Genomic DNA, 20909 nt, shown 5'->3' on the forward strand with positions numbered 1-20909 from the left:
GCATGTTTTGTTGCTTTAGTCATTGTTTTGCATGGTAGTACATCTTGCTATACCCTGCTGTTTCGTCAAGTTTTGGAGTTATTACAAATTTAATTTAAACTTTATATGCTTACAGGTGGAAACTAGCTTAAGTCTTATGTTCTTAATAAAAGGACTTTTTTTTTACAATGTGCAGGTATATTGAGATGATTTTTTTGGAGCAATTCTAGACAACATTTGTAGTTGAGGCCTTTAGAATGGAAGAATGTATTTCACTAATTTTTTTATACATTTCTTGTTTTGTATTTAGTGATAAAGGAATCTGAATTGGGCATAAATTATGTTGTAATATGATTTCTTAAGCCTAGACTAGTAGACTAAATATTATAATTACATTTGAGTAATTAATAAAAATCTATTTATGTTACCTTATTTGGCTTCAACTTTCATATTTGTTTTCCTAGTTTTGTGTAAGTAAAAAAAGATTATGTTTCTCTAAGCTAATATAACACATGTGTTATACTAAAGTGTAGTATAACACAAAAAATGTGTTATATAAAAGTGTAGTATAACACAAAAAATGTGTTATACTAAAGTGTAGTATAACACAAAAAAAGTGTTATACTAAAGTGTAGTATAACACACAAAAAGTGTTATATAATCGACTATAAATAACATAATTAAACACTTATCTATATATTAAAATAACACAGAAATTGTGTTATCGTTGACAGTACAATAACACATTTGTATAACACTGATAAAGTGTTATGTAAAGTACCCTGACCTACGATAAGATAGTCGATCTTAACACATCAAAAAGTGTTATCGTATGTTTTGATAACACATTTTCGGTGTTATTAAAAGCATTTTTTCTTGTAGTGGAAGACCAACCCAAGAGCATAAATAATGCTAGCATGCCTATATGATATAAAAGCCAGATTATCAACAACTCCTATGGCTTCCTTCAATTTCATCATGGAATACTTCCAAGAATTATGATTCTCACTATCAACAATCGCGAACGCAATTGGATAAATGTGGTTATTCGCATCCAATGCAACAGGACACCGCATGTGTCCACCATACCTTGACTTCAAGAAAGTGTCGTCCACACATATAACAGGACAACATGATGTAAATCCCCTTCTACAAACTCCAAGTGAGAAGAAACAGTAAAGAAAGCAACCATAATCTGTGATAAAATCAGTTATTGTACCTAGATTCTTTTGCTGCACCATGTACAAGTAAGAAGGTAACTTGGAGTACGATTCTTCAGGTGTCCCCCTGAAATAACCGAGTGCCTTCTCTCTACATCTCCAAGCCTTCATATAACTCATATCAATCCCAAAATTATTCTTCATATCCTCCTTTATGTTGTTTGTTGGGTAGCTAGTGCCATCAGTAGCATATTTGTTCTTGATAAGGTGCCCAATGACCCAATGTGCTGCTTGACGGTGGTCTTTTTATCCCAATTCTAGTGAGCAAGTATTTACACTATTATAAACAGTGATCTCAAACATCTCCGATAGCGCTACTTTTTCCCCATTATTCTCCAACCACAATCAGGATCCTTGCAGGTGATATACAACACATCGGTAGCAGACTTCTTAACCATAAACTCAAAATTATTCTTTATTACGAAGAGAGTTGCTTTGGTTTTCAATTCCATGTTGTTCTCAAAAGTCTTCCCAAGGTGTAGTTCTCCCAATGGTACATCGATATCACCATGCATTGAGGGTCCTTGAAAATCCACTTATTCCCTTGTAATTCCCAAACACCATTGTGGATACAAAAACGTAGACGATGGAACCTGTGTTGGAAAAAAAACATTGAATTTGTTAAAAAAAATGTCAATTTTTAACAAATTCATGAAAAAAGAATATTATCGAGCTTCATTCGAACTCTATCGAGTTACCATCGAGCCCTCATCGAGATCTTATCGAGTTTGTATCGAGCTAAAAGTTCTTAAACCAAACATAAAACCTAACTAAAACCTTCATCAAGCCCCTATCGAGCTCATATCAAGCACATATCGAGAAAACAACTACACGCAATATTCTAGGGTCCAATCGAACCCTTATCGATTTTCCATCAAGCACATTCGAGCAACAAAGCCTAAAACTATCGAGTTACTATTGAACTATATCGAGCAGCATCAAGCTCATAAAAGAACACTCTTCTACATACCATCGAGCTCCTATCAAACCGTTATCAAGTTCCTATTAAGCAAAAAAATTGCAAAAAATCCAGAAAAACGCAGATCGCGAAATCTCTCTAAAAAATGCAAAAAAAACATACCAATATAGGCTCAGATCTGTTCGAAATAGCCAAACAAAAATGTAAATAAACAATACCCAACACATAAAATGAACTATCTTCTTACCCATGGTTTTTCTCCTCCAAAAACCCTCAAAATGGATGTTGCTTTTGATATTGGGGACTTCACAGAAACAATGGAGATGGCTAAGAACGATTTCGACAAAAAAATCATACAATTTCGTGGGTTTTAGGGAGGATTTCGTGAGAATGAGAGAGAAAGGGAGAGAGGGAGAGAGAGAGAAGATAGAGAAATAGAAGGTTTTAGGATTATTGATATAATGGGAGGGGTATTTTGGGTATGAGAGGAATGTTTAGCATCAAATTGAAAAGAATAATAGTGCTAAGATTTTTTAGTAATATTAAACATTGTTAAGTATGAATAGTGAAATTTCCCTAGGACATTCTATGTGTGAAGAGAGATGTAATATCACAAGTGTATGTTTATGACCACAACAATTACTTATAATATTATATATTTTAAAAAGTAATATAATATTTATAAAATGAGTGTGACTATATTATTTTGTCAATTTTTAACAAACAAATGGAAGTTACAAATCTGGTTACTTATTTGTTGTAATGACCCAACTACTCTAGACTTTTGGACCATTAACGAAAACTAAACATACTAATCCTTAATAAAACTTACATTGTGAAAATACCATAACTTTATTAGGAAACTTGTAAAAATAAGAGTTACTTACATAAATTGTCAAGTAGGATATGTGATCCCATTGTTTTAAAAAAAAAACATAATTTAAAATAAAAAGGAGTTACATAGCAAGTGCGGAAAATACATGTAAAACCATAAAAACAAGACTACATCCTCGAAAATCGAACTCTCGACTCCTTGAATCCATTCATCACCGATACACATCCCCCAAGCATCCACGAATCTTACCTCCACTATAGCTATTTTCCTGCACATATAAACAAAAAGGAATGAGCCTAATGCCCAGCAAGGAAAATCTACCACATAGTTCATATACATCAATTTCATAAGAAACATAAAAACATAACATAACATAACATACATTACACTTTTATCATACACATACTATAATGGCCATTATTACTTGGGGTCCCATAGACTAAACAATTCATATGCCCATGAGATTAGTGGGGTCCTACTAGCTAAGCAGGTCATATGCCCATAATCTATTTGGGGTCTTGTTAGTCATATGGGTCATATGCCCAAGCCTACGAACATACATATCATAACACTTATCATAACATAAGAAACATAAGATAACAAATAAAACATATAACATATGAATTTCTATCCTATTTTCCTTACCGAAATACCGGGATAAGAGGACAGAGTTGGGACTTTGGAACACTCCTAAGAACCATTTGAAAAAAAGTGAGTATAGAGAAGAAGAGAAATGAAAGGAAATGGAAGGACTAAACCATTGAGAAAAATACTTACCAAAACCTTTTTGCTCAAGAACTTAGATTTCCTAACCAAAATAAAGATTAAGGTTAGAGGCTGAGTAGAAGACTATGAGAACTTAAAATAAAATAATACCAATGAACTAAGGTGTAGAAATACCTTGAAGACTTGTAGACCAATCTAAACCTCAAACTGAAATACTATGAAACCTTACTTCCCCAAGTGTTTGATAAGCTTATGATGATCAAGCTTATGATTTCCCCACCCAAGTGTTTACACTCTCACACTCACCTAGCAACTTGCAGCCTCTGAACTTAGAGTAAAAGGTGAATAATGGCTGGGTATTAGGTCCTATTTATAGAGTTTAGGAATGAAAGGATCTTAATTTAACTTGAATAAAAATAATGGCTTTTTAGGTGAAAATCATTTGAATAATCGTTCAGCAGAGGCTGAAGACTCGTTCAAAAAGGTGCTGGACTTATCAAAAGGTTGAATGGCTGAATGGAAAACAAATTCAAAAACTTTCAAAATAAGCTGAAGGAGGCGATATATCGCCCCCTGTAGGCGATATATCGCCTGGGCCAGTATGCCCGAGGCAGTCGTGCATCGTTTCGTGTTTTTCGTATCTATGTGCTGCGATATATCGCCCCCTATAGCTGCGATATATCGGCATTCGCTGATTATTTAAACACGAAATTACACATTTTTAGGTTAATTCAAATTGAGTAAACAGCCTTGACTAAGCCCTTAAACGTATTCAAAGCTGCTGACTGACCTTAGAGCATTCAAACTTTACCCTTATTAAATTTAATCCTCAAAATACTTAATCCTTAATCACCCATACATAACATGTGCTTAAAATCCTATTGGTCCTTATCTAAACCTTATAGTATAATAAATATTATCCTTAATATCAGCCATATTAATCAAACCTTAGGTTAACATTAATATTCTTAAACTATAGGTTAAACTTAGAAAGTCTATAAGTACTACTATGAGTATCCAAATAATTCCCGGGCTGAACCAAAAATCCACAGTCATAAAGATAATACTATAAATACTATAATACTACTATTTAACTAGCTAAGTAAAGTTCTTGGACTCTACATTTGTAACTCTCAAAATATCACCATAATTAATATGTAAATGGAGTTACATATTCTTGATTTGATTTTCATGTGTTATAATGTTTTATAGTTGTTAGAAATGTTATTTTGACAGCCAATAAGTGTTTGGATGTTACAAAATTGTATAGGAGAAGATTTGAGACGTTTTGGCAACTTGTAAACAAAGTTGTTACTTGAGGTTACAAATCACTAACTTGATAGTTTCAATTTTGAAGCATCTTTGATACTTTGAACGTTGTAACTCCCCAAGAAACCCCCAAATCATCCTTTTAATTTTGTAAACACCTGATTTATCATTGACAACAGCCAAGGGGGTTGGTGGAATTTGAAAATCAAATGGCACTACTAGAAATAATGGTTTTAGCTTCGGTTTATAGCCTATATACACTTCGGTTCTCGCATAAATGAGAACCGAAGTGTATCCAAGCGAAGTTAAAAGTGTAAAAAGTTATTCTACTTCGGCTCTTACATAATAACCGAAGAAAAAGTGTGAAAAACATACACAAAAATGTGCATATGATATAACCTTTCTACTCCGATTGTTATATAACAACTGAAGTTAAAAGTTATTTTTAAGATAAAAAAATTATACCTCACATTGATCAACAAAAACAAAAATCAACAATATGTAGGATTTTACAGCCTTATCCCTACACAATTCAACTCACTGATAAGAAAAAATGTCACTTTTGACCTTTCTCTTCAAACCTCGACCGATAAACCTTTGACACTGTTAGTACTATAATTGATATCAGTACTCAAATAGCTAAGAATATTAAACATAATGTTTCTAGAAATTTCTTTAAGCGGAGAAATGAAACAAACTTCAAAATTTCTCAAAGAACCTTAGAAACAAGAAATTCTAGATCAAAGTATAACAAAACACAAATCAAAGAGAGTGAGAAAGAGACAAGATTTATCGAGATTCACCACCAAAGATTGGGGCTACATCCTCGTCGAGCTCGCCTCAGAGAAAAGCTCAGTCAATCCACTAAATCAAGATCTAGTTTACAACTCTCAGGTACGATTCCAAGTTACAAACTTGATTGGTAATCTCAGTGTATCTGTCTGTTTTTACTCTCACATTCCTTTTCCTATTTCAATTATTTTCCCCATAAAATCCCTCTGATTCTTTTTTTTTTCTTTCTTTTTGAGGTACTCTCTCCCCAAACCTAGACTCTTCTTCGATTACAGTAGCTCTCGCGAGAAACACAAGAATATCTCCTGATTATTTTCACCTTGTAAGTCTCCTAATCCTTGCTCTCTTATATACCACTTGTTTTAAACTGTTTATTAGCTGAAAGTGATAGAGTAGACTTTGAAAGAAAAAAAACTAAGCTAAGCAGGGTCTTTGTAATTGATTTTTTTATTTGTTGCACTACTACAAAAACACCCTTTTAGGACATTTTTTTAGGACACTCACCTATATGCGAGTCCTAAAAACAACTCCTGGACTTTTTAGGACTCGCGTTGCAAGTCCTTAAATAATTTCTTTTAGGATTCACAGAGCGAGTCCTAAAAACTGATGTGTGTCCTAAAAGTTTGATTTTTTTTAATATACACTTGTTGGACTTTTTAGGGCTCGCGTTGCGAGTCCTAAAAGAATTCTTTGAAGATTCGCAGAGCGAGTCCTAAAAACTGATGCCTGTCCTAAATTCTAGATTTTTTTTTTCTAAATTTTTAATATTATTAACTTTTTATTTATAATAACTTTTATATCAAAATTTAAATTAATTATCATATAAAGAATAATATACTTAAATTTTATTTTAAAAAATTATAAGTTGTTAGTTTTTAAATATAATTAGAAAATAAAAATGAATAATATATCATCAATATTTTATTGTATTTTTTTCTTAATATCATTGAATTTTGTATTTAAAATTAAAATAAAAACAAAAAATTCTACCCAGCCACATTTTTTCCTTTTCCCCTAAACCCTATCTCTCTATCTTTCTCACTTCTCAGCAACAACACTCACCCTCTCAACTCCCTCTCCCTCACGCTCCCTCTCTCACTCAACGGCACTCAAGGGTTTTGGAAACCAGACGAATAGCACGATCGGTGAACGATCGTGGGTATTGGGCAAACGGTAGGGGCTTGGGGGCCAGTCATGGGCAAACGGTGCAAACGATAGGGGCTCGGGGGTCTTGGGTGGCTCGGTCTCGCGCAGGGGTCGTGGGTGGCTCAATCTCACAGAGGGGTCGAACAATGGGGCTACGGGGAGAGTTGGCGGCGATGATGGAGCACGTCTTAATGGGGCTTTCTACAGTATCTCTTTCCTTTACACATCCAAAGTTTATTTTTCATGTATATGTATATATTTTACAAATCTATGTATATATATATATCTGTTTATGGGAGCGTGAGGGAGGGGAGTTGAGAGGGTGAGTGTTACATACCCATATCAGTCATACTCAATTTGTAAAACCCTTTTCTGAACTTGTTCTAATTTCTAGCACAAGAGTTGTAGTGAACTCTCTTTTGCTTTTTCACCTAAGATATGTATCATTTGCTTTTGAATACGAAAGTGTTGGAAATTTTGGTTGTTGATTCAAATTGTGGTGCTGATCTCGGCTGAGGTACCTTTGAAATTTGGCTGCAAGTGGCAATAGATTTTTGAACGAGATTTGATAGAATTTGTAGTTTAAGATGTGATGATTGCAATCTTACTTAGTAGTAGTACTTATACTTGTTGAACATGCTTTGTTTTTTTAGGCCGAAGGAGCGTTAGTTTCAGAAAATTTATGACTAACTGTACTCTACTTATTCTGAATGTGGTTTTCTTGAATGGTGTTACTTTTCTCTGAATATATATATATGTGAATCTTTACTGCAATAGTAGGACCTATATGTATGTATATATTATTTCCTTGGTAACCTATGTGATTGTATATTCACACATTTTCTTTGACTGATGTGTAGTGCAACCAACTTATCTTGTTGATTGATAAAGTACCATGGTTGATTGGTGGAGAAGGTGTGCGGACAGAACTGAGTTTACCAAATGTAGAAAAAACAATTGGCTCAGTTTCAGGTACTCTTGTTGCTCTCTGTCTATGGTTTGGTTATTTTTTCTTAAAAACCAAGTCCATTGAACTGTACTGTCATTTCCTCCGTTGTGATGATGTGATCTTCATTCACTGTTAAAATGTTTGAAGGATAATTGGATGACATTGGCTCAGATCCATACATGTTTGAAGTAAATTACATTTTGAAAAATAAAAATTGCTGAAGATTCTAATTAATGAGATGGACACCGCTGCACTTACATTCTATTGTACATGTTTCATTAGAGTAATTTTTTTTTACTCTATATAGTTTTGTAAGTTCCTTTTACATTTTTGTAATGATTGTGATCCTAATTGTTATTGTGCAGAGCTTACAGAAGATGAAGCTGAAGATCGCTTGCAAGATGCTATTCATGAAAAGTTTGTTGTTTTTGGGGATGTATGTGCTTTTGATGATAACTTGTTCATGTTGCACAAAACTGATTACTTATAAATGTAATTTTTGTCTTTCTAATATGTAAATTTGGTTTATTTTTTTATTGTTGAATGTTGTTGGTGTAATAAATTTATAAAATTATTGAATAAAAAAGTTTATAAGTTTATTTCTTTTATTCGAAAGTGTTAGAACTAATCAAATATAAATTTAATGTTACCAATGTTAAATTAATTTAATTTTTGATGTGCATTCTTTAAGGACTCCCAACGTGAGTCCTAAAAACTTACGTAAAGGCACTTAACCCAATTTTTTAGGACTCACATTGCCAGTCCTAAAAAATTACTTAAAGACACTTAACCCGATTTTTTAGGACTTGCGTCGCGAGTCCTAAAAACCTTACTTAAAGGCATTCAGCAAGATCTTTTAGGACCCACAACGCAAGTCCTAAAAACATCATTTTAGGACTCCCTTAGTTTTTAAGGCTCTCAAATAGAGGACTCGCAATGCTAGTCCTAAAAAATCTTTTTTGTAGTAGTGTTTGTTGGTTCTGTTTCACAGGTTAGCTCATGTGGGGATTTATTCTACACAATACATATATTGATAACCCAACTTTTGATATCTGAAATAACACAATAAAAAGACTTAGATTATGAACTCTTAATCAAAGTCAACATACATACTTTATCAATTGGATTCAATAAATAGTATTTACAATTCTAAGAAAAATGTTTCCTAATATAGTAGACAAATATGAAAGAGCCAATTTGATAAACTTTACTGACACTACATGAAATACAACATTTACCTACCAATTTTATCCGTGGGTAAAGATAGCATATTGATAGGTAAATCCCTTTACAGCCATATTTCGACCAATATTGTATTGATAGGTAATAGTTAGTCGAGAAATGTATCATTGCCTACGATTAGTATATTAATTGGTAGGTAAAACTCGCGTGGACCCCACAAAAATGAATCAACGTCCTTGACTTAATGTTTGACATGGCAGCGAACGTGGCATGCCACGTGGCCAATCATGTGTAATTTAATTGATGATGTGGTACTCGGCCTGTAACACGTGGATGATTGTGTGTTATTTAATTAATTAATGATGTGGCACCTGACGTGGAGCGTTATGTGTCACCTGACGTGGCACATGACGTGGCTTGGTGATATTTTTTACACGTGGCATGTTGCCTATTGATCCACGTGGCGTTCTTTTATGTTCCCATATTTACCTACACTTATATATATGTAGGCAATGGTACAATTTATTGGTAGGCATTGTTAGATAATTGTTTTAAAAAATATTTAAATTTAATTAATTATAGGTGATAAATAAAATTAATTAACTATAGAAAATAGATAGTTTTTATAAATAAGAACATCAATGCTTGCCTCTATTGTGCTCTCCAATTGTAGTTTCATCATAACACAACCTAAAATATCAAAAAAAAAAAAGAAATCATTAACAGACTATATACCCAACACTTGCAATGAAGCAAAAAAGAAAAAAAATTGAGACAACAACCCAATAATAGAGAGCACATTTATCTTCAAAAGTAGATAAATAGATGCATATATACATATAAATATATATATATATATTTATGCAAAAAAAAATAAACAAACAAAAGAAAACTCACCATGAAGATCAAGAGGTCGGCGTTTGCTATTGAGGCGGACGGTCCACAGTCGTTATCTAGTGAGGAATACGGGAGAAAGTCCTAGACTAGTGATCAATCTCGCACCTACCATATCTGTCACCGCTTGGAGGAGAGAAAGAAAGGGAGAGTGATCGATTGTTGTTCGCTGTCATTGCGTCTTTCATGTTCCGTCTTCAGCTCTACAAGAGAATGAGAGATCGCATGAGTGGATGAGAATGAGAGACGACAAAAAAGAAGAAGAAGATAATGAGCGACGACATAGAAGGAGAGAGAGAGACAAATGATAGAATCCTTTAGTGGGCTGGGCCTTATTTGTTTGCCCTAATACTCATGCACTTTTTTTAAAATATAAGAGATACCACTTCGGTTATGTGTAATAACCGAAGTAGTTTATATCCTTATAATTTTTTTTACTTTCTTTTTTTATGTTAAAACTTCTTTTTTTATTTAACACATTTTAAGTTTTAAAAACTGAAGTTGAAGCTCATATTTCTAGTAGTGTGGTGATCAAAAACTCTACCAATAAAGACCATTTAGTTAATTGTGAATAAGAGATTTTCATCCATTTGAGCTCTTGGCTAAAAAACAAAAAGGCTTGACGATTCCGAAGAGCTACTTCCTAACTTTGATAGTCCCTTAGTGCTAAGAGAATAGGGGGGAAATAGGTTTTTGGACAAAGGTTTCGAATATTGTTTAAGCTTAATAATCCTCACTACTCTTCACTTAAGGTTGTGTAAGTGAGAGAGTTTTTCCTTCTTTATTCTTGTTATTTTATTTGTAACTTTTGCTTTGAGTTTGTATTCATCTTCTCATCTTCTTTTATATTGTCTATATTTATTTGTGTTTTGAGCATGGTGTTGTAATTTTATTTCAAAATTTTATTCGCATTTTCAATGAAAGGAGAAACCATCAACATCTCGAGATAATCCAACTTTAAAAGGTGGTAAGACAAGATAAGTGAACATGATTGATCTTGGCCAACATCCATAAGGGAGTCAAGTCAACTAAGAGCAAATCTATATATGTATCTAAGCCATTCTCACAAAAGGCTAATACATGTTTATAATGGACAAATTAAAATCAATAAGACGTATAGAAGTATAGATGTAGTCGTGCATATCTATCTCATATAATTAGGGTAATAATCACAATAAAAATTGTAAAAATCCTATTTTGGCTAATTTTTTTAAATAAATATATTTTATTATTTAATTGGTATTTTTGAAATTATATATTGTGTAAGAAAGTAGGATTGTGTCTATTTTTGGTAAGTAATAATTTTTTATTAAGTGCTTTTATATATAGTCAAGTTTCCTTATTTATTGATGACAACATTATCTACAATAAGTATGTGTATTATCAAATTATTATCTGCATATTTTCCTTGATTTTATTTGGTTTAAAAAGAGGAAAATAATTATGCTTTGTGCCCAATGAAGGAAATTTTGAAATGAGCGTGGTTGAGATTTAAGTCCAGGTTCGTCAATTGTCCTGATTCTACAGAATGATTATCTGTCTCATCTGGAAAATCTTGCAGTCGATGTAACTTGAAGCTATTTTTAGTAACAACCTGATTTGGGCTGATTGGTTCCATAAACGAGATTGGCTGGCTTAGGGTTTCCTAAACTCTATAAATACAGACCTAAGCAGTAGCTAATCTCATATCTTCACCACTTTAATATTTTATATTTTGAAGAGTTCTTTTATATGTAAAGAGTAGTCTTTGTTCAACTATCTCTTTGTTTGTTTGTTTTGCTTTGTGTTGCTTATTCTTAAATAGGTCATAAAGCTTGTGAACGTGACATACAACCTTTGGGAGAATATTTCCATAAGTATCACTTCGGCAGGAAGCGAGCACTCATCAAGTTCAGAAGGGATATTGTGTTACTTTGTGTTTATCAAAACCAGATTATTAAAGTGGAGTATGTCAAGGTTGCGACAAGGATTTAGAGGGAGTCTAAACTTGTATAAGTCAATTGCTTATTATATTCTTGAGACTTTACTAATTGATTTTATCTCTGGTCTTAGCCCCGTGGACTAGGTTTTCTAATTCATCAACAATCTGTCTTGATACATCAGAATATTTGTCTGTTCAAACAATTGTTTAACTATTCCACATTAATTAAATTGTTTGTCGAATTGAGTTGGTAATCTTAAAAATGGAATTTCAAAAATGATAATTCAGACTATGATTTTATTATAAACAAGTATGATCTTATAATAAGACTATATGATTTTCAATGTTTTTGGAGCAATATACACATGAGCATACTATTGCTATTTATTGCATTATGAGAACAAACATAAAAATAAAATAGTAAACAAAAGATTGTGTTGGAAAAAATATTGATGAACAATGATTTATCCATTCAAGGATTCTGAACTTCTTCCGCAAGAGTGTTTAGTTTAGTTGTTGTTGTCATACCAAAACTGCTTTTGGAGTTTGTTAATCACATTCTTGTCAACTTGGAAAGCCTTGGCAAGGACATCAGGGTTAATGGCAGGATCTGATCCAAACACTGAGTTTGCAATGGTGATGGTTCCAGCGTTTTGGCTGCTAAGACCAGCAAATGCAACTGCTGGTGTGTGTCCTGGATTGAACTGGAAGTGAATCATACCAATCGGGAATACAAACACATCTCCCTCTTTCAATACCTTGGTAAACAATCGGTTTCCATCTTGGTTCGATGACACAAAGCCCACGTAGAGAGTTCCCTTAACGACAACTAGGATCTCAGAGCCACGAGGATGAGTGTGAGGTGGGTTTTGGCCGTATGGTGCATAGTCAATGCGAACCAATGTTATTCCAAGAGTATTGAGTCCCGGAATTTTGTCCACATTCAGTTGTGTTACATTAGATCCAATCGGGTTGTTTGTGTCTCTTGGAACATTGAGTCCTGAAAAGAAGAAATCTTCAGCCTTGGCAAGCTTGGGATCCTTGCAGAATTTCCCATTCACAAACACTACATGTGAAAAAAACAAATATTTGTTAGTATCAATCGAGTCACTGTTTGTAGAAGTATAGACATAGGTACAAAAGTTAATGATATAGAAAAATGTTATAGCAAGTTTAATGAAATAAGTAATATGTGTGTATACGCACAAGCTTTGTGGGGGTCTTCTACTGCCACGCAGAAATCCTGCAGAGGGCTCGGATCAGAGGCAGAGGCTATGGAGCTTGCCAAAGCCAAGACAGCAAGTGTGAGAAGGAAATGAACTCCTTTCATGATCGATATGTGTAAGAGCTTAGAATGATATAAATCTCTTCGAATTTTGCGCTATGTTTTCTTTTGAGTGAGGGATGATTTTCCTTGCACCAGTAACGCATCTATTTATAGATGAAAGTCTCTGAATGTGTCTTTCTTACAACTAAAAGAAGAGGATATACGACTTGGTTTTCTTTTCATTTTAAAATTATGGAAGACTTGGTAAATTTTAATACAATGACTATGTACGTAGTTGTTAATTTAATATACTAATAAGGATATTGTCCATAATTCATACTCTGACAGATGTAATTATTTCATTCCCACGTACTTGTTTTTTCATAAAAAATGAAGTTTTCAAATTCGAAATGGTCTCGTCTAATGTATATTATATTACTATATGTCATTAATTTATTACTTTTCTGTCCTTACAATACATAAGAGTATAGTCCTTATATTTAGCTTTCCCCATTGGAAAGAACTTGTCAACAAAATTGTGGCGCATTGATTTCTTATACCAATTTTTGTCACAAATTTCTGATCAATTTATAACGATGAAATGTGTTTAAATTTGAACTGTTATGTATGTATAAATCATGATACCATTTATTGTGAAGTTTCTTTTTCTTTTTCTTTTTGGGTATATATATAATTTAATTGGCCATCTTATTTACTTGGTTGTTTTTATTAATTTTAACTCATAGTATTGTTTTGCTTGGATATTAAATCTTCCATGTCGCAAATATAAGAGTAGATCAAAAGCCAAACGCAGAGGAATAATATGCATGGGCTTTTTTGATGATGTGTATACAATAAAAGTTAAATATAAAAAAAGAAAAAAAAACTTAATTATAATACCATATACAATATATATACCAAAATAAAAGATATATAGTGTTGATTAATGCCATGGATAAAGGAACTTACCATATATATAATCATAAAACTCAAACTCAAAGATGTATGGTGTTCATTAATGTCATGGATCTTAATTGAATTCAGTATTTTTTGACAAAAAAAATATATATAGTTAGATTGCGAAACAACAAAGAAACTACTTGCTATATTATTTATTTTCTGTATCGCAAATAAATTATTGAATTAACTAGACTATAATATTTTATCTGGTGAAAACAGTTTTATACACCATTACTGACACTATCAAATATGAATGCAGAAACGTTTTCTTGGTCTTATCTCTTCTTCAATAAGTAAACTTATGTGTAATCCAAATTTGTCATCATGCACAAGATTTAATCACCTCATTTTTCAAACACTTTCTAAAGAACATATGTCAAAATGAATGTTCCTTTACTCAACTTTCCTCGGTTATTTCATTAATCTACTTCATATGATCCTATGTATTTACTAGTTACATTTTCCATAGGAGTACAAAACCAACTACATTTTTTATCAACTATGACATAGACCAGTGGCACTATAGCACCAAAGTGGAGACGTAATAACGCTTATTAATTATGACCTCCCACAAATAGACATAATTATATTTGTTATTGCTGTATGGATGCAGTTATAAGCCAATACCAAAAATCAGTTAAAAGTTACAACAAAATCTTAATAGTTTAGCAAAACAGTTTTTTATCTAAACCCTACCAAATACAGAGATATATAAATACAACTAGTTGAGAAGATCCGAATCTCACCAAGCTTCAAAACCAGCGAAATCCAAGAACCCAGCCTTGTCTCCGTCCTTGTATTCTCATTCCGAGAGAGAAAGTGGGGATTTGTTTTTATGCGAAAGAAATAAACAAAGAGAAAGTGAGATTAATAGAAAAGAAAGAAAGAAACAAAGAGTTTAGAGGAGAAAGTTAAAGGAGATTATCAGTTGTTCTTCTATAACTTGGAATCTCAGAATTTGTTGTAATCACCATTGATATAGTGCAAGAGCTAGCCATATCTCTGAGGCGAGCTCAAGAGGACGTAGCCCAGTTTATTTGGGTGAAGCTGAGCTGGCTCGTTGCGCGGCTCAACTGGCTGAAGAAGAAGGATCGAGGGTCCCTGCTTCCCCCGAAATCTCGCTGGCCGCCGGGATGGAGGGTGCAGACAATGAAGCTGTCGACCAGAACCTTCCCCAGGATCCTCTAGCTCCTCAAGCTCCTTAGTTTTTTCTTTTTATTTCTTTTCTCTTTTAACTACACGACCCACGGGTCGCGATGTAAAGACAATGATTTTTTGGTTTGCTTCACGGGCAGCTTTTACTTTCATTTTGAACAATTACATTCAAGCAGTTACTGCTTGCGATGTAAAAGGATCGCTTTCATATTATAATATATTTGCATATTATAACATCTATTTGTTCGCATGACCGAACTTAGCATAGCACTTTGGTCTGATTTAACAAAATATCAAAATTTTGAAAAATACTCTAAGTGCCCTAGCATGCTTTCACTTATTTTGCTCATGTGTTTACATACCTTTTAACGATATGCTTTGCTTACTTGTACATTGTATGCCCCCCAAGTGAGCGGGGAGCTTTAGGTCCTCGATCACTTGCCTTGACTAGAACCTGCCCGAACGTTACTGCTCGTAGCAATGCGATTAGAATTATAAAATAGCAAAACAACACACGTAATGAACAAATACTTGTAATAAATATAATAGTTGGCAAGAAATGACTGGCTGAGCACAGTCCCTTTTATTCTCGTAGTAAATGGACTAAATATGTCTTTACGAGTGATCAATAAGATCTTACACAAGACTTGTAAAAAGTAAAATTTATACAAGCCAATTATTTAAGAAGAATTGTTCATTGATAATACTTGCGCAGGTGTTCTCCATTCCATTATCGAGGAACGAGATCTCCGTTTAAGCGGGCAAGTTTATAAGTGCCTGGGTGAAGGACTTCATCAATCTAGTAAGGCCCTTCCCAATTTGGCCCGAGCACTCCAGCAACTTGGTCGCGAGTGTTAAGAAAAACTCTTCGGAGCACAAGGTCTCCAACATTGAATTTTCTTTCTCGAACTTTGGAGTTGAAATACCGGGCGACCTTCTGCTGGTATGCAGCTACTCAGAGCTGGGCTTGTTCACGCCTTTCATCAATTGAGTCCAAGGATTCCATCAGTAGCTGGCTGTTAGAAACCTAGTCGTATGTTATTCTGCAGTGAGAGGGTGGATCCAACTCAACAGGCAACATGGCCTCATACCCGTATGCCAAGGAAAATGGGGTATGACTTGTTGCTGTTCGGTGGGAAGTTCTATACGACTAGAGGACTTCAGGAAACTGTTCTAGCCATGCCCCTTTAGCTTCTTCAAGTCTTTTCTTTAGTGTATCCTGCAGCGTTTTGTTAACTGCCTCGACTTGCCCGTTTTCCTGGGGATGAGCGACTGAAGAAAAACTTTTGATAATGTCGTGACGTTTGCAAAAATATGTGAATAGATCACTGTCGAATTGGGTGCCGTTGTCCGAGACTATCTTCTTTGGCAATCCATAGCGACAGATGATGTTTTTTACTACGAAGTCAAGCACTTTCTTCGTCGTTATGGCTGCGAGTGGCTCGGCTTCGGCCCATTTGGTGAAGTAGTTGACGGCAACCACTACGTACTTTACACCACCTTTCCCCGTAGGCAAAGATCCAATTAGATATATTCCCCAAACGGCAAAGGGCCATGGACTCTGCATCTGCTTTAACTCATTGGGAGCTGCTCGCGGGATCTTAGAAAACATTTGACACTTGTCACATTTTCGCATGAACTCCATGGAGTCTTCATTCATTGTTGGCCAGAAATATCCCTGTCTTAGGATCTTTTTCGATAGGCTTTGCCCCCCAGCATGGTCTCCACAAAAGTCTTCGTGTACCTTATTCATTAATTCTTTAGCTTTCTCCTTTGTAATACACTTGAGGAGTGGCAGTGAGTATCCCCTTCAGTACAGGATTCCATCGACTAGGATATACCTAGCAGCTTGCCACTGAAGGGTCCTAGCTTTGTTTCTGTCCGCTGGTAGCATGTCGCTTGATAGATACTCTACATATGGCGCCATCCATGTATCCGTCATCTGGATGACTAAAGTGGTTTCTGTTGCTTGGATGCTGGGTGCGGATAGTCGCTCGATTGGCACTATGTTCAGAGTATCAGCATCTTTTGCACTTGCCAACTTTGCCAAAGCGTCTGCATTGGAATTCTGATCACGAGGCACTTGCTGGAGAGTGTATCTGCTGAACTAGGATAACAAATCCTTTGCTTTTTTCAGATAGGCGACCATCTTTAATCCTCGCGCTTGATACTCTCCCAAGATCTGATTCACGACTAGCTGAGAATCACTATAAATGTCAAGCACTTTTATGTCCATATCCTTGGCTAACCGCAATGCTTCATATTCAGCCTCATTGTTAGAGGTAGTAAAGTCAAATCTTATTGTACAGTGAAATCGATGCCCTTCCGACGTTATCAATATCACTCCTGCTCCTGCGTGGGATTCGTTAGATGATCCGTCGGTGAACAATTTCCACGAGGGTGCTTGGATTTGACATTTAGGCTTGCTAGGCTCCTCGATCTGCTCACCACCTGCGGGCTCTGTGAACCCGGCGATGAAGTCAGCTAAGGCTTGTCCCTTTATCGCTGCTCGCGGCAGGTAAGATATGTCGAACTACCCGAGCTCGACTACCCACTTTAGTAATCTTCCGACAGCCTCTGGCTTTTGCAGAACTTGCCGAAGCGGCTAGTCAGTCAATACCGTAATCGGATGGGCTTGGAAGTAAGGTCGCAGCTTCCTAGAGGCCAATACTAAGCATTAGGCTAACCTTTCAATGGGGGGATATCTTAATTCTGCTTCGATCATCCTTTTGCTAACGTAATAGACAGCCTTCTGCACACCTTCTTCTTCTCTCACCAGAACATCACTAGCAGCGTAATCCGTGATTGCCAGGTAGATGAACAAAGTCTCTTTATCGACCGGCTTCGACTAAATGGGTGGTTATGCCATATGCGTTTTTAGTGCTTGAAAGGCCTGTTTGAACTCATCTGTCCATTCAAATTTCTTGTTGCCTCTGAGTAGATTGAAAAATGGGACGCACTTGTCCGTTGATTTTGAAATAAATATACTAAGAGTGGCAATTCTCCCAGTCAGACTTTGGACATCCTTGATCTTCACTGGCGACTTCATCTCGATCAGGGCTTTTATCTTCTCGGGATTAGCTTCAATTCCTCTCGAGTTAACTATGAATCCCAAGAACTTCCCTGATCCAACTCCAAAGGAACATTTAAGGGGATTTAGCTTAAGGACGTTGAAGCATTCCTACAAATCCCTTACATGTCCTTCTGCCTTCTTCGACTTAACCAGCGTTTTTCAAACCAAAGGGCATCACCTTGTAACAGTAGAGCCTTGTATCGGTTCGAAAGCTAGTGTGATCCTCATCAGGGGGATGCATACTAATTTGATTATACCCAGAGTATGCATCCATGAATGAGAGGATCTCGTGTCCTGCAGTGGGATCGATCAGCTGGTCGATCCTCGGGAGTGGGAACCAGTCTTTGGGGCAAGCTTTATTGAGGTCTGTAAAATCCACGCACGTACGCCACTTGCCATTCAGCTTGGGCATGAGTACGGGATTGGAGACCCACGATGGATAAAACGCCACCCTGATGAACCCATTCTCGTTCAGCTTCTCGACTTCTTCCTTCAAAGCTTTCGATCGATCTTTGTCAAGCAGCCTTCTTTTCTGCTGCACAGGTAGAAAGCTTTTGTCAATGTTCAGGACATGGCTGATGACTGCAGGATCTATCCCAACCATGTCTTTATGCGACCGGGCAAAGATGTCCTGGTTCCTCTTTAAGAACTCCACCAATGCTTGTTTTGTTGTTGTGTCTAAGTTTTTACCGACTTTCACAACTCTGGTTAGATTTCCATCATCGATTTGGACTTCTTCAAGGTCCTCGATGGGGCCTACTTCTTCTTCGAAATCCCCAAAGCAAGGATCTACGTTTCTATCCTCACTTTGGACAACGCCCTATTTGGTGAGATTATCACCTGAGCGGGCTTGAACATCAGATGCCATTTGCAACTCTTTTCCGGCGACATCTCTCGATACACCCTTTTTTGCCTTGGTGATCGAGGCATTGTAGCATTCTCTCGCTGGTTTCCCAGTATGCAGTACAACAAAAACCAGTTTTAGGGGCGACAATATCAGAGGCGACATCATGTCGCCACTAATAGTGGCCATATCAGGGGCGACAAGTTGGCAGTCGCTCCAAATATTTCTCCTCAATATTAGGGGCGACACATCACCCCTAATATTCATACACATCGCCCCTAATATATATCATTTTTGGCAACACTGATAAGAATTTTTTGCTACCTTGTTCTAATATTAGGGGCAACATGTGTAATATTAGGGGCGACACGTGTCATTTTTTTGCCACCTGTTCTAGTATTAGGGGCGACACATGTAATATTAGGGGCGACACGTGTCGCCCCTAATACTGTTAATATAACCTACCCCAGCCGTGCCTCTTCTCCATCCCTCATTTCTCTGAAATTTTTCAGTCGCCTCTTCCCTCTTCTCCTCTCATTTTTCCCTCCTTCACTCACCATCATCATCCTTGCCTCCCATCCCCACCCTCACCGAAGACCCGCGACGTGACCCACCCCCTCCAAAGACCCAGGCGCGGCGCGACCCATCCCCTCCGAAGACCCAGGGGCGGCCCACCCTCTCCTTCACTCACCATCATCGTCCTTGCCTCCCAACCCCACCGAACCACCATCATTCTTCTCCCAACCCCAAGACCGAAGACCTCTCCGACCTCTCAGACGCAACCCCAAGACCCAGGTCAACCCAACCCGAAGACCCAGGCCGAACCTCCGGCTCTGGCTCCCTCGTGGCTCAGACTCCCTCTCGGCTCTCTCTCCAGACGGTCGGCCGCAGGTAAGCTTGTATATATTTTTTATATGTATGTATATATAATATATGTAGTTCTATATATAATATATATATATGTATATATAATATATGTATATGTATATGTATATATATAACCGGTTCATAATATTATATATATAATATATGTACATGTATATGTATATATATATGTCTTGTAAAATATATAAATATGCCTCTGTTTTTTGTAATTTAATTTCGTTTAAATTTAATTTTTTGGGTTGATTTTGTGTAGAAATTGAAGGAGTATCTCTTGGAAATTTGGTCACTAGAGTATTTATAATTTTGTGGCATCAAGGTATTTATTTTTTAATTATGTTATTATTTTAACTAATATGTGAATGTGTGTACAAAGTAAGATGTGTTCAGTGATATATTTATATATGTGTATAAAATTATAGCATGTGTTAGTATTTAAATTTGATTAATAATATGTACATTGTCAATGTTCTGGGAATTTTCTGAGTGTTTTTTGTAGGGTTTTAAATTTTTGGGATATGTTATAATAGAGATGTTATGCTGCCGAAATTTTGGTAGAGTTAGATGACTAAATAAATAATAATATAATAAAAAAAACATTGAATACTTAGAATTAACAAAATAAATTAAAGAATAAATTAAAAAATTAGATAAATAATTTAATTTAATATTAATAATTTAATAATTTTAAAATAAAGTGAAAAATTATAATTTAATATTAACAAATTTAGTAATTTAAAAATAAATTAAATAATTTCAAAATAAATTAAATAATTAGACAAATAATTTCAAAATAAATTACAAAATTATAATTTAATTTAATATTAACAAATTTAGTAATTTAAAAATAAATTAAAAGTTAGATAAATAATTTCAAAATATATTACAAAATTTTA

General features: G+C 35.2%; 1 protein-coding gene and 1 long non-coding RNA gene across 2 annotated transcripts; one reads left to right on the forward strand and one right to left on the reverse strand.

The window, feature by feature from the left end:
- The first annotated feature begins 7664 nt into the window (after positions 1-7664).
- On the forward strand, positions 7665-8443 carry LOC133789442 (uncharacterized). The gene is made up of 2 exons (XR_009873555.1): positions 7665-7858; positions 8201-8443. It is a non-coding gene; the product is annotated as an uncharacterized LOC133789442 (long non-coding RNA).
- Positions 8444-12278: 3835 nt separating this feature from the next.
- Positions 12279-13218, reverse strand: LOC133789443 (germin-like protein subfamily 1 member 17). The gene is made up of 2 exons (XM_062227289.1): positions 13039-13218; positions 12279-12898 (listed from the first exon to the last, which is right to left on the reverse strand). The coding sequence occupies exons 1-2, from the start codon at positions 13160-13162 to the stop codon at positions 12342-12344; spliced, it is 681 nt and encodes a 226-aa protein (XP_062083273.1). The 5' UTR covers positions 13163-13218; the 3' UTR covers positions 12279-12341.
- Positions 13219-20909: the final 7691 nt, after the last annotated feature.

This window comes from Humulus lupulus, chromosome 7, assembly GCF_963169125.1.
Source record: "Humulus lupulus chromosome 7, drHumLupu1.1, whole genome shotgun sequence".
Lineage (NCBI taxonomy): Eukaryota > Viridiplantae > Streptophyta > Magnoliopsida > Rosales > Cannabaceae > Humulus > Humulus lupulus.

Coding starts and splice junctions, on each gene's coding strand:
- LOC133789443 (XM_062227289.1), bottom strand. CDS start 13,162: ATGAAAGGAGTTCATTTCCTTCTCACACTTGCTGTCTTGGCTTTGGCA. Junction 12,899..13,038: donor AGAAGACCCCCACAAAGCTT/GTGCGTATACAC, acceptor TTTCACATGTAG/TGTTTGTGAATGGGAAATTC.